Below are 12512 nucleotides of genomic sequence, written 5' to 3'. Positions count from 1 at the left end.
ATACTGATGTGGTCAAATCAGTGAAGGATAGAGTGGGAGAGAGTTACTTCAGCATATTTAGGTTGTATCCCACATGGAACCCCATTTCCCATATAGTCAACTACTTTTGACCAGGGCTCTGGTAGTGCACTATATAAGGAATATGGTGCCATTTGGGACATAACTTTAATCTATGAGGTATATTAGCATTGAGCCAAAGGGAGGGAAAAGCTGAGGAAGTTACTCATAGTAGTTTCCTAGGTTTTAAAGTGCTGATAGCTTGTTTTCATTCGATGTGTCAGTTGCACATGCCAATCAAAAGCTACTTCCTACTTTTCCCATAACCACCATAACCCAACTGGTCTTCATTCTGACCTGATCTGGAATATGGTCCTGGACCTGGACAAAACATAACAGACAAACATAGTACACGTAAGGACGTGAGTCATCTATATATCTATGGACGTTTATCCAAACTTTCTAGAAAACATTATAGATGACATATGAACATGGACAACACAAAACACTTAGACTTAAGAAAATATTAAACCGGCCTCACCAGCAGCTTGTGTACAGAACTCCACAGCAGCCTCCTTCTTCTCCCTCTGTTCCATGAGCAGTTGCCATGGTACCTGGTGTGGCCGGGCCACCACCCTCACCTTGTATACCGTCATGGCCTTGAGGTTAACAAAGCGCAGCCTATACCTCCCCGGCTTCACCACTGCATGCTCCGCCCCGTCCAGGAACACTGTGTGCCCATAGTTACTGTTGCTGGGCAACCATGAGAGCTCGGCTGAGTCACGCAGGATGTCGTCCACCCGCAGTCCATATGGCGCCACCACCACGTTGGCTCCCACCATCAGGGTGCAGCGCAGCTCGTCCGACAGGCCCCTGTCTGTCACACTCTGCACGGACACGCGGTGCGTATACGTGTCCAGATCCAGCTTCTCCAACAGCGACTTGGTCCTGTCGCCGTAGGGCACGCTGGCACGCACCTCACCATCCACCAGCACGTTGTAGCAGCTGATTTTTCCCCATCCCAGGGGCACGATGGGGGGCTCCCAGGCCACAATGACGCTACGGGCCAACTGCTTGATCAGGGTGATCCTCCGGGGGTAAGGCACAATGTCATCGACCAGATCCTCAGGGTCCAGGGGCCCTGTGCCGTTGCTGCAGGGGCCCAGGGGGTTGCTGGAACCCAGTAGCCCATCCCGAGGGGCCCCTCCATCCACCCCCATCAGGCCAAGTGTGATATGGTCCAGAGAGCCCAGGTCCTCATCTCCGTCCCCTAGTTGGATGGATGGTTTCTCCTTGTCTTGGACAAACTCCACAAAGTTGGACGGGACCAGCCCTCTCTGGCCGTCCAGCAGCTCACCTGGAGCACACAGAGACAGACAGAGAGAGATGCTTACTTTATTATCAACAAAATATAAACCCACAACCATCTCTCTTCTGCAAATTCCTCTACAAATCTTGTCTCCAAACACGTTATTCCAAACAATTCCATGAAAAAAGATCTTTAGAATGTATAAAGGAATTAATATTTATATGGAAATGTGGTATGTAAAGAAGGGATCAAACGAGTTCAGCAGAAAATTGATATTTCTATTGGGAGTAACATGTAGTATCACCCAGGATTTTTTGGCTATGAAGATTTAATTGAGCGATTATTCAGTCAGACACAGTAACACCTTCCAGGAACCCTGTTCTGTTCTGACACACAGTAGCCTGATGATAGATACCATTCACACACGGCCGTCTCAGGGGGAATCTATGGCACGCTCAAGCCTTTAATGATGCCTGCTGCAAATGTTAACATCAGCTAAAAATAGACCATCTCATCAGTGAAAAAAGAGAAAGGAAAATAATAACGAGAGCCCTCGTGACTCAATGCAAGTGTGATCTGTGTTTTGAGCACTATTTTCCCAGGACAACATGACCCTGTGGTGCTCGTCCTCATGGTAGGGACTGTTCTCTCAGATCTGACAGAGAAGAAAGGATAGGGCCATGATGCCATCATCACTTTCTCCAGGAAGTACGGGGGGGGGGGGGGGTTAAAAACCTATTCCTGCACAGTGGATGGAACAAAGGGTGTGTCTGAAATGGCACCCAAATCACAATAGCGACTTAGTAACCACCAACCTCTTTCTCTCATCAGTACTGTACTTGCTTTTCAAAGAGATCCTGACTGTCCTCTCCCTCTCCCTCTCTATGTCATCCTTCCAGTCAGTACAGTAGTGAGGCTGGGAGGCCCTAGCTCTCTGTCTGCAGAGGGATATGTCTGTGACTAATCAGAGCCTTGCTGGATTAGCCGTCGAGCTACATGGCTCAGGCTGCATCTTGACAACAGCTTGGTCTGAGCACCAGCATCCCTGTGGTAAATACAAACCACTTCCTCCTCCATGCAGCCAGCCAGGCAGGCAGTAGCTAGACCAAATCTAGGCATTCTCACCCACCACCACCAACACCACCGCCCATGGCTGCAAGTGATGACTCACCAGAGCTGCTGATGCAGGCTGAAGTCTGGGCCAGGGATGCTAGGGGGATTAGCGTAGCCATGGATGAAAAAGCCTTCATAAGTCTAATGAGATTAGATATGACGCGGGCCCTGTTGATACTGATGCCAGTGGTGAAGTGTGTGTGTGGAATGTGTGTAGTAGTACATTTACATTTGAGCCATTTAGCAGATGCTCTTATCCAGAGCGACTTAGTCAGTGCATTCATCTTAAGATAGCTAGGTGAGACAAACACATATCACAGTTGGAGTAAGTACATTTTTCCTCAACGAAGAAGTTAGCAGCAAAGTCAAAGTAGTAGCCCTGGATTCACTCTCACCTTGGTAGAAACCGTCGTCGTCCATGGTGCCGTACACGTACAGGTACTTCCCAGCCACCAGGGGGAGCTCTGCCTCTGGGTGCTCGTTTGGCCCATCGTAAGGGTTGTAACTACACAACAAGAGAGAGGAGGGGGAGTTCAACATATTGATGTGCTCCTGACCACAAGATATACTACAATATTTCTATGGAGAAAAGAGTGCTTCCGATCTGCAGGTTGATGTACTTGGTGATCTAACTCTGGTCCAGGGTGTAACGTGCGGCTTGCTCACACTGACATAACGCCCTGGACCAGAGCCCTATCTGATCCAGCTGTCCCAGGTGTTGTGTGACAGATTGAACAGTCCCACCTGTAGCGGGCGGTGCAGAGACGGACCGTGCCAGTGTAGCGAGGCTTGGACCGGGGCGCAGGGCTGACCTCATCCTCCATCTGCAGGAACACAGGGGCAGAGGAGCAATCATAGAGTTGCATCTAAATACTTCCACCCTTAACTTCTCTAGGGTAGAGGGCAGCATTTGACATTTTGGATGAAAAGCGTGGCCAAATTAAACTGCCTTCTACTCAGGCCCAGAAGATAGGATATGCATTAGTAGATTTGGATAGAAAATACTCTAACGTTTCCAAAACTGTTAAAATAGTGTCTGTGAGTATAGCAGAACTGATTTGGCAGGCGAAAACCTGAGAAAAATCCTTTCAGAATGTAGGATTTTTTGTTTGTTTGTAGTTTTCTATTCAATGCAATTACAGTATCCATTGACTTAGGACTCAAATTGCAGTTCCTATGCCTTCCACTAGATGTCAACGGTCTTTAGAAATTGTTTCAGGCTTCTATTCTGAAAAATGAGGGAGTAAGAGCAGTCTGAATGAGTGGACCCTGCTGTGTCACAGAGCTTCTTTATGTGCGCAACCGAGAGAGTGACTTTCTTGTTAACCTTTTATTTTGACGACGTTATTGTCAGGTTGAAATATTATCGATTATTTAGGCTAAAAACAACCTGAGGATTGATTATGAACATCGTTTGAAATGTTTCTACGAACTTTACAGATATTATTTTTTGTCTGCCTGTTGTGACTGCGTTTGAGCCTGTGGATTACTGAAGAAAACGTGTGAACAAAATGATTTTTGGATATAAAGAGACTTTATCGGACAAAAGGAACATTTATTGAATAAATTAATGTCTTCTGAAGATTATCAAAGGTAAGTGATTCATTTTATCTCTATTTCTGACTTGTGTAACTTCTACTTGGCTGGTTACTGTTTGTAATGATTTGTCTGCTGGGCTATGTTCTCAAATAATCGTAAGGTATGCTTTCACCGTAAAGCATCTTACACCGTGGTTGGATTCACAAGAAGTTCATCTTTAAACCTATGTAAAATAGTTGTATATTTTCTGAATTATTATAATGAGTATTTCTGTATTTGAATTTGGCACTCTGCAATCTCACTGGATGTTGGCCAGGTGGGACGCTAGAGAGGTTAAACTCTGTAGTTCTACTTCTCTGACAGTTGTCACTGGAGAGTCATGTTTCTGTCCAGTGCTAAACCCATAGGTTTTACGCTATAGCTCAGCTGACTGCTGTCATGTGCTATTATACAGCTGTTCCATGAATAGCCCATCTCTTGGTAAGAGCAGAGATAAAACACCCTAATGCTTTTGCCTTGAGACTTTGTCTCTGAATGGGAAGAGAAGAGAGGCGTTACCCACCTCTGAGGGGGTCGCCCGTTGTGGGCTGCTGGGGCAGCTCGTTGTCACGGTGGTGGGATTGACAGATAGCAGCTCTGGCCTGTCTCTGATCTGTAGCGGGCGGAGGAACTTCGATATCAGCGGAGTGTTTGCCGAGCTCTCATTGCCTGGGAAACATTGATTTCCACACCAAATAAAGAGCATCTGTCATTCCTTCTGCTTTCATTCATGGTACAGCTATTGATTTCCTGTTCAGGGGAGTACACAGCAAACACTCTACAGTATATGGCCAGGACCTGGATGTGCTCTTTCTGCCTGACGCATCTGCAATGCATTTCCCTGATGCTTAACACTCTCGAACGACACAGCTGACAGGGACCAGGACACAGCCATCACAGAGTTCTCATTGACACACCCCTACACAACACCAAACCTAGGTAATTTCACATTTTAGACAAAAATATAAAATTATTGGTGGTTGGATTTGTTTCATCACACCACCAGATTACAACCATACAGTAGCATTTTCACTGCAGTAAAGTGACAGTAGAGGATATCTAGAGCAGTATCTCAGAGCCTTCTAATCTGTGGTATCTGCATTGCTGATTCTGCTGTATGTATTAGCTGGCAGATTACAGTATGTGGGGTTAGAATACTAATGTGTTGGCTCTCATTAGCAGATGTCATATATCAACCCTCTGATCAATGAGCTGTGTTATTGATCATGAATATAGCAGCATTTCGCCCATTTCCACAGTGGTCCAGATTTGTCGAGATGGGCTGAGATTCGTCGAGATGGGCTGAGAGAGAATCAGGACCTTACTCACACCAGCCAGTTTAGCTGCCAATTTATCTTCTCTATCTGCAACTCTCCCAACGTCACTCCAGCCGGCTTCTAGTAAAGGTGAATGTTTTGATAACTAGATTAAATTACTGTCTTGTTCCATTTTTAATTAATTAATTACCCATGCATAATGTCTGACAGAGCCTCAACTGGAGCACAAACAAGATTATGTACATAGACTTTCAGAACCGTCCGCTGGTCTTGATTGATGAGATACACAGTTTGAAACAAATGCCAGATATGATGCATGTACTATGACTCTCTAAGGCTAGGCTCTTTTCTGCTTCATATGTATGTCTTCTGACTGCACAATGCTCTTACAGAGGGCAGGGTTGGGAGCTCTCACCTTTCCCTGCCTTCACTGCCAGTCCGTTGAGGATTTGGGAGAGTTTATTTTCCAGGGAAAGGGGAGTTTTTTGTTTGGAGAAAGAATCAGTGCTGAAGATGTCCACAGTATCCGCCTCCAGACGGAAATCTTCCAGGCTCTTGGACAAATGGCCAAACTGTTTAGTCTGTGACCTGCATTTCTGCTCCAGGTCGCGAACCTTGTCCTTCCGTGGACAATGATGTGATATAGAGGGGAGGAGAGAGAGAGACGGAATCAATCAATGGAAGGAATGTTTCTGTGTTCCTATGTAGCAAATCTTTAGAAGGGGATAGATACACTGTATTACATTTATATTTTAGTCATTTATCAGACGCTCTTATCCAGAGCAACTTACATACATTTTCATACTGGTCCCCCGTAGGAATCAAACCCACAACCCTGGCGTTGCAAGCGCCATGCTCTACCAACTGAGCCACAAGGGATCTATTACAAAGCAATGCATGTTTTATGTTAATAAAATGTACATAATATACCTCTACATGACTATGAGTTCAACTAATCAATGGCTTAAATCCTTATCTGGTGCTGCAGATCGCAAGCCGAACCAATTACCGCACGGGATCCCAAAAGAGCCATTTCATATCAACAACACTGCCTGCCAAGTAATCAATGTACAGTATATGGAAGAGGCTGTGTAATACTGATACACTTTGATAACCAAAGCCAAGCACTGTGAAGAGGCTTATAAAAGTATGTACATTAAAGACATTATCTAAGCAGCTCCGAGACAATGATTAGAGCCTTGAGTTAACAACCGTTGGGTTTTCTCTGAAAGCTAGAAGGCTCAAACCCCATGGCTTGCTGGGTAAGAGATAAGACAAGCCAGGGTCCTAGCCAAGGGGAAAGTTGGTTTTACCCAGCAATAAAACTAGATTTTTCAGAGTCAGAACACTGGGCTGCAAGATGGGCTGAGATACAACAACTGAGGATGAATGAACAGCCATCGTTTTCAAACGGAAACAAGGAAATCAAATGTGTTTAGATGTTCCAGAACATCTGGAAGGTGTTCAAAATGGCACTCTATTCCCTATATAGTGCACTACTACCATACAGTGCACTACCTCTGACCAGAGCCCTAAAGGTCCTGGTCATAAGTAGTGCACTATATAGGGAATAGAGTGCCATTTGGGACACAATTTTGGACTGCAGTACAGAGGAGGCAGAAGAGGATCTATAGTGTGATCCAGTACCAACACAGGCTCTGTTCAACTAATATAATTCAATCTAGTTCAATTTTAGCATATGTATGATTGCCTAATTACCATAACATATGCACTGATGTGAATTAGAGCCCAAGTGATTCACTGAGACTTTTGAAAGGCTATAGGACGGAAATGACCATGGAGATGATGAACACTGTGTAACTAGATGTTTCAGGGTGGGACACATAATTATCTGCATTCTGTCCAAATGGTTCTGTTCAGACACAGAAGAAACACATAGAAACACACAATGACATTGAATAAAGATGAAAGAAAACAAACACCCAAATCAAGCTGTTACACCGTATGCAATCAATGCATATGTAATACAGTAATCCATGCAAAATCATGTCAATTAATTAGAAAAGAGAACCATTACAAAACAAGTAGGTTTGACGAGTCCCCTATGGGGAAGATCATGTACAATGAATATTCTAAAAGAAAACACCCCAAATCATAACCAAGACAGTGCTGAAAACTAGAAATTATGGAAATGAACATTATGTCTAGTTCATCTTAGAGCCATCTCCTCTCTAGGTTAACTGAACACGCTGTTGGAGTTCTCTGTGCACAGCGCCAGTCCTAATGCAGCTCCTCTGCACTGTAGATATTTCATCATCTGGATGGTTGCCCCCTGAACTCCTGTTGATTTTTCTGTAAAAGAGGTTTCTCCAGAGCCATTAGTGCCGTGGCTGGGATAAGAGCTTCTGATCTTAGCCTGAGCAATGGCAGAGTTCAGCGGTCTAACTGAGTCGTAAAAGAAAGAGTTATGGGCAGGTTGAGGTTTTGCGGACCCAACTCTCTGGGTATTCCACGCTCATCAGTGCTTAGCTCCCCACTCAACAAACGCCTCCAAAAGCAATGCAAATACAGTATAGAGTATCACCTGGGATTAACCAGGCTTACCACAAAACTCTAGCTTTTCATGAAAGGCAATATGGATTTGGTGCATTTAAAACAAGGTATTTTTCTTATGCATCAATGTGTCTTGAATACACAAACAAAACCACATGTATCAGTCAATTGACAACCATTTTGAAAACAGCCACAGAAGCCATCCTCACCTTGCCCACTGGACCTCCATGTCCACTTACCTCTAACAGGTGGACCGCTCCCTCATGCTCTCTCTCAGCTTCAACCTGAGCCTGGAGAACACAAACACAGTTATATAGGACCTACAGGTGACACAGTGAGCACTGCACATTCTTTCTCTGTCAGTAATACATCAAGCGTACACTTGGCACAGCTCTTGGTACACTGCAGACATAGAAGAGACAGTCTGAGTTGAACAACAACTGAAGAGGAACTGTCAGCACAAGAGCAGACACATGCAGAACCCTCAGTGGTGTCAGCTCTGCACAGCATGAGCAGGAGAAATAGTCTTAAAGAGACAAGTTCACAGTACAAAGGCAATGAATGCCTCACAGCTGTGGGGTATCTGAGGACAGGGGAGACTAGGCGAAATGGAAAGGGTGCTATGACTTCCAATTTAAAAACCTGCAACTAAGGTGCATCGGAAAAGCCTCATAATATCAAGCTGTTTCATCCAGATTGGCTTTGATATCTAGAAGGACGAAATGCTGTTCTACTCAAGTGATATATCATCTGTGCGATTGGTAATTAAATGGAATCACAGCGCAATAGATTAGGTAAAGGACAAAACAGACAAAGGACGAGGCCTCAAATGAGCACGCTGAGGCAGATGCATACAAACTCGCCGATTGAAATGCAGATAGGCGTGCACACCGACAAACACACACCAATACTCAAAAGCAAACATCCTCATTCAACTCCCAATAACACACACACACACAAACACAATCACACATGCATTCCCTCTCCGTCTCCCTAAAGTGAAGTGCTTGGTTAACTTTAGGCAGTGTCTCTGGGGAGTCTGATCTGTGCTGTGCTGTGCTTGCGGTCTGCACTAATTGCTATGTCTGTCATAGCTCCTCTCTAAACAGAACACACAGGGATTCACACAGCTCTCTAGGAGCTCAGATTACTGCTGCCAATGCAGACAGACACACAATCACAGGAGACTACTGATTATATGGCCCCTTTTACATCCCCATCATATTTCATATCCACAGGCTGAGTTGAAAAACAACTCAAGAGGAACTGTCAGTGCTAGAGCAGACACATGCAGAACGCTCACTATGGTAGAATGTTGTTGTTTTTCATGAGTCATGAGTTACAGTGTTTGGGGGAACATTGCATAGTAGTTGCACAATACTAGTCTCTCTAATAAATGCACACATACTTGACCACTGTTATCATAATGCATTGTCTTTAGTGACCACTGTGGTGATGGTTGGAGTAGAGGGCGGAGGCGAGGTGGGGTGTTATGGGCTTACCTTATGCAGAAGGTGGATCTTCTGCTGCTTGGAGGTGAGGGCAGCCAGGGCCTGCTCATGCTCTTCATCCAACTGCTGCCTCCTCTCAGCAGCCTCTCGCATATGCTGGGGAGACCAGGACACAAAAACAACACAGTCAAGACATGTTTATATGCTGGGGAGACCAGGTCACAAACAACGCAGTCAAGACATGTTTATATGCTGGGGAGACCAGGTCACAAACAACACAGTCAATACATGTTCATATGCTCGGGAGACCAGCTCACAAACAACACAGTCAATACATGTTCATATGCTCGGGAGACCAGCTCACAAACAACACAGTCAATACATGTTTATATGCTGGGGAGACCAGGTCACAAACAACACAGTCAATACATGTTCATATGCTCGGGAGACCAGGTCACAACATGGTCAATACATGTTGATATGCTCGGGAGACCAGGTCACAAACAACACAGTCAATACATGTTTATATGCTGGGGAGACCAGGTAACAACATGGTCAATACATGTTGATATGCTCGGGAGACCAGGTCACAACATGGTCAATACATGTTGATATGCTCGGGAGACCAGGTCACAAACAACACAGTCAATACATGTTTATATGCTGGGGAGACCAGGTCACAACATGGTCAATACATGTTGATATGCTCGGGAGACCAGGTCACAAACAACACAGTCAATACATGTTTATATGCTGGGGAGACCAGGTCACAACATGGTCAATACATGTTGATATGCTCGGGAGACCAGGTCACAAACAACACAGTCAATACATGTTTATATGCTGGGGAGACCAGGTCACAACATGGTCAATACATGTTGATATGCTGGGGAGACCAGGTCACAAACAACACAGTCAATACATGTTCATATGCTCGGGAGACCAGGTCACAACATGGTCAATACATGTTGATATGCTCGGGAGACCAGGTCACAAACAACACAGTCAATACATGTTTATATGCTGGGGAGACCAGGTAACAACATGGTCAATACATGGTCATAGTGCGGTAACTATGTCTTTAATGGTTACAACACAGTCCAAACACTTTTACAGCACCCATAATACCAGATGAATACATAAAAAGTCAAAGCAACAAGAATGCTGTCGTTTTCCATTCAAAGGGTATGAAGTTTGTCTATCTCTATTGACGCCATATCAAGTCCGACTCACTGATTCTTGTGATCAATCACATACACTGAGTGTACACAATATTAGGAACACCTGCGCCAGGCGCACCAGTTTGAGTCTGTCAAGAACTGCAATGCTGCTGGGTTTTTCACGCTCAACAGATTTCTGTATGTATCAAGAATGCTTCACCACCACCCAAAGGACATCCAGCCAACTTGAAACAACTGTGGGAAGCATTGGAGTCCACATGGGCCAGCATCCCTGTGGAATGCTTTCGACAATTTGTAGAGTCCATGCCCCAATGAATTGAGCATGTTCTGAGGGCTAAAAGGGGGTGCAACTCAATATTAGGAAACTGTTCCTAACATTTTGTACACTCAGTGTATAGTCACCCACTCCCAAATGAGTAATTATGACTGCATCCCCAGAGTTAAGAGCAGCTGCCAGTGGTAGGACTTGGAGTCCATAAGATGTTTCTTGGAGCTTAAAAACATAAAGCAGCTTATAAACTCTGACATTCATCTTTTTCTCTCTGGGAGAAGGAAAGCTTCTTTCTCCCCAGAGATGCTCAGAGGTGTCCTGAGCAGGCACTGCTTTGCATAATCACAGAGGAGTCTTAAGCTCTGCTGGAGACCCAGGAGATTCCAGTGACCGAGGGACTGTCACTAGGCTCACTCTGTCAGATGTGGTTGTGGTCATTCAAGAGCTCCAAAACGGACTGGCCCGATAGACCTCTGGCTCTCATACACAGGGATCAGACGCTAGCCCACAGCTAACTGATTCTTATAATCGTCGTCATCGGTATCGTTATCGTCATCGTCATCGTCATCATCCTCAACTTCTCAGTTTAAGACTCCACTTATTCAGATTAGCCAACTTTATGGCAATATTATGTCAGTGAATATCTCTCTCTGAAATTCTGAGGTATAGCACAATCTTGGTAACATGGTTATGCAATGGTGAAAAAGTACAAACTATTATCCCTGAAACATTGAACACACTGGAAACGAAGGAGAGTGCTCCACTTCAGGAAATCTCTCACTCATATTTTTTTCCTTCTCCCTTTTCAGTCTTTCTCTGCTTTCTCCATCCTCATCTCTCTCCATAATATTCTCCAACATGCAATCTCCACATCCGTCCAAATCAATAGGCAATGAGAAAGTAACACACACTTCTTTTATTTTTTAGGAGCAGGAGTCAATTTCCTCAGATGGGTACATTTTTCTCTCAAATATAGCCTTACAAACAGACAATCAATATTGCATGGAGGGAAGCAGTGATTTGCAATGAGAGTATATTTCACACTGCTATGAGACTGCTGCTGATTGCTATTGGCATACAAGAGTCTAATGAAAAAGAGTTTCCTGCAAAACAAATGACAAAACTCACATACTTTTATTGGGAAGTAATATGTATTCTATAACTCATAGGATAGACTTTGTAGATATATGCAATTGTCCAATCGGGTTTCCAGAAAATATTGATCTAGTGATCTAGCTTCACCTTAACCTAACCCAATCAGATTGCAAAGGTCTTATAGTACCCTATCTCTGACGTTTAATTCATATCTCATGATTGGCTGACAGAGCTTACTGTTGAGTTGAAAAAACAGTAGCAGTGAATGCAGGAGAGCTAGGACTGATGGATGGATGGACGGACGGATGGATTCTCACCTTGAGGACCTGCTCGAGGTTCTCCAGTTTGCCTTGGAGCCGTTTCCTCTCCTGTTGGGCTAAGTCTCTCTCCTAACTCACAGCACTGTAGGTGTGTCCGAGCTGCTCATAGTCTGACCTTACCTAGAGAAAAATAAAATAAAGACAGAAATCAAGTAAGGGCAAGAGTGAGTCAGGGTGAAGGAATATACACTACAGGGCCAAAAGTATGTGGACACCCCTTCAAATTAGTGGATTCAGCTATTTAAGACTGAGCACACAGCCATGAAATCTCCTTAGGAAAACATTGGCAGTAGAATGGCCCGTACTGAAGCGCTCAGTGACGATCATCTTGGCACCGTCATAGAATGCCACCTTTCTAACAAGTCGGTTCATAAGATTTCTGCCCCTCAACTATAAGTGCTGTTAT

General features: G+C 44.5%; 1 protein-coding gene across 13 annotated transcripts in view; it reads right to left on the bottom strand.

Annotated features, from left to right (window-relative positions):
- The window catches only part of LOC110523526 (RIMS-binding protein 2), a 74366-nt gene that overhangs the window by 12511 nt on the left and 49343 nt on the right, over window positions 1-12512 (bottom strand). For 8 of the 13 annotated variants that reach the window (XM_036977167.2, XM_090234374.1, XM_036977170.2 and 5 more), the window contains 9 exons: window positions 12104-12226; window positions 9291-9395; window positions 8028-8078; window positions 5690-5894; window positions 4521-4666; window positions 3164-3243; window positions 2815-2924; window positions 539-1354; window positions 355-378 (listed from right to left, as the gene is read on the bottom strand). In XM_036977167.2, coding sequence (XP_036833062.2) covers window positions 355-378; window positions 539-1354; window positions 2815-2924; window positions 3164-3243; window positions 4521-4666; window positions 5690-5894; window positions 8028-8078; window positions 9291-9392 — 1534 coding nt within the window. In that variant the 5' untranslated portion in view covers window positions 9393-9395; window positions 12104-12226. Of the gene's footprint in view, window positions 1-354; window positions 379-538; window positions 1355-2814; window positions 2925-3163; window positions 3244-4520; window positions 4667-5689; window positions 5895-8027; window positions 8079-9290; window positions 9396-12103; window positions 12227-12512 lie in introns of those variants that run through there. The other 5 variants (XM_036977171.2, XM_036977174.2, XM_090234371.1 and 2 more) reach the window with 3 other exon arrangements.

The sequence above is a fragment of the Oncorhynchus mykiss genome, chromosome 5 (genome assembly GCF_057628025.1).
Source record: "Oncorhynchus mykiss isolate SJ-2025 chromosome 5, ASM5762802v1, whole genome shotgun sequence".
In the NCBI taxonomy this organism is placed as follows: domain Eukaryota; kingdom Metazoa; phylum Chordata; class Actinopteri; order Salmoniformes; family Salmonidae; genus Oncorhynchus; species Oncorhynchus mykiss.
Note: the sequence above shows the minus strand (reverse complement) of the source record. Positions and strands in the feature narration are given on the sequence as shown.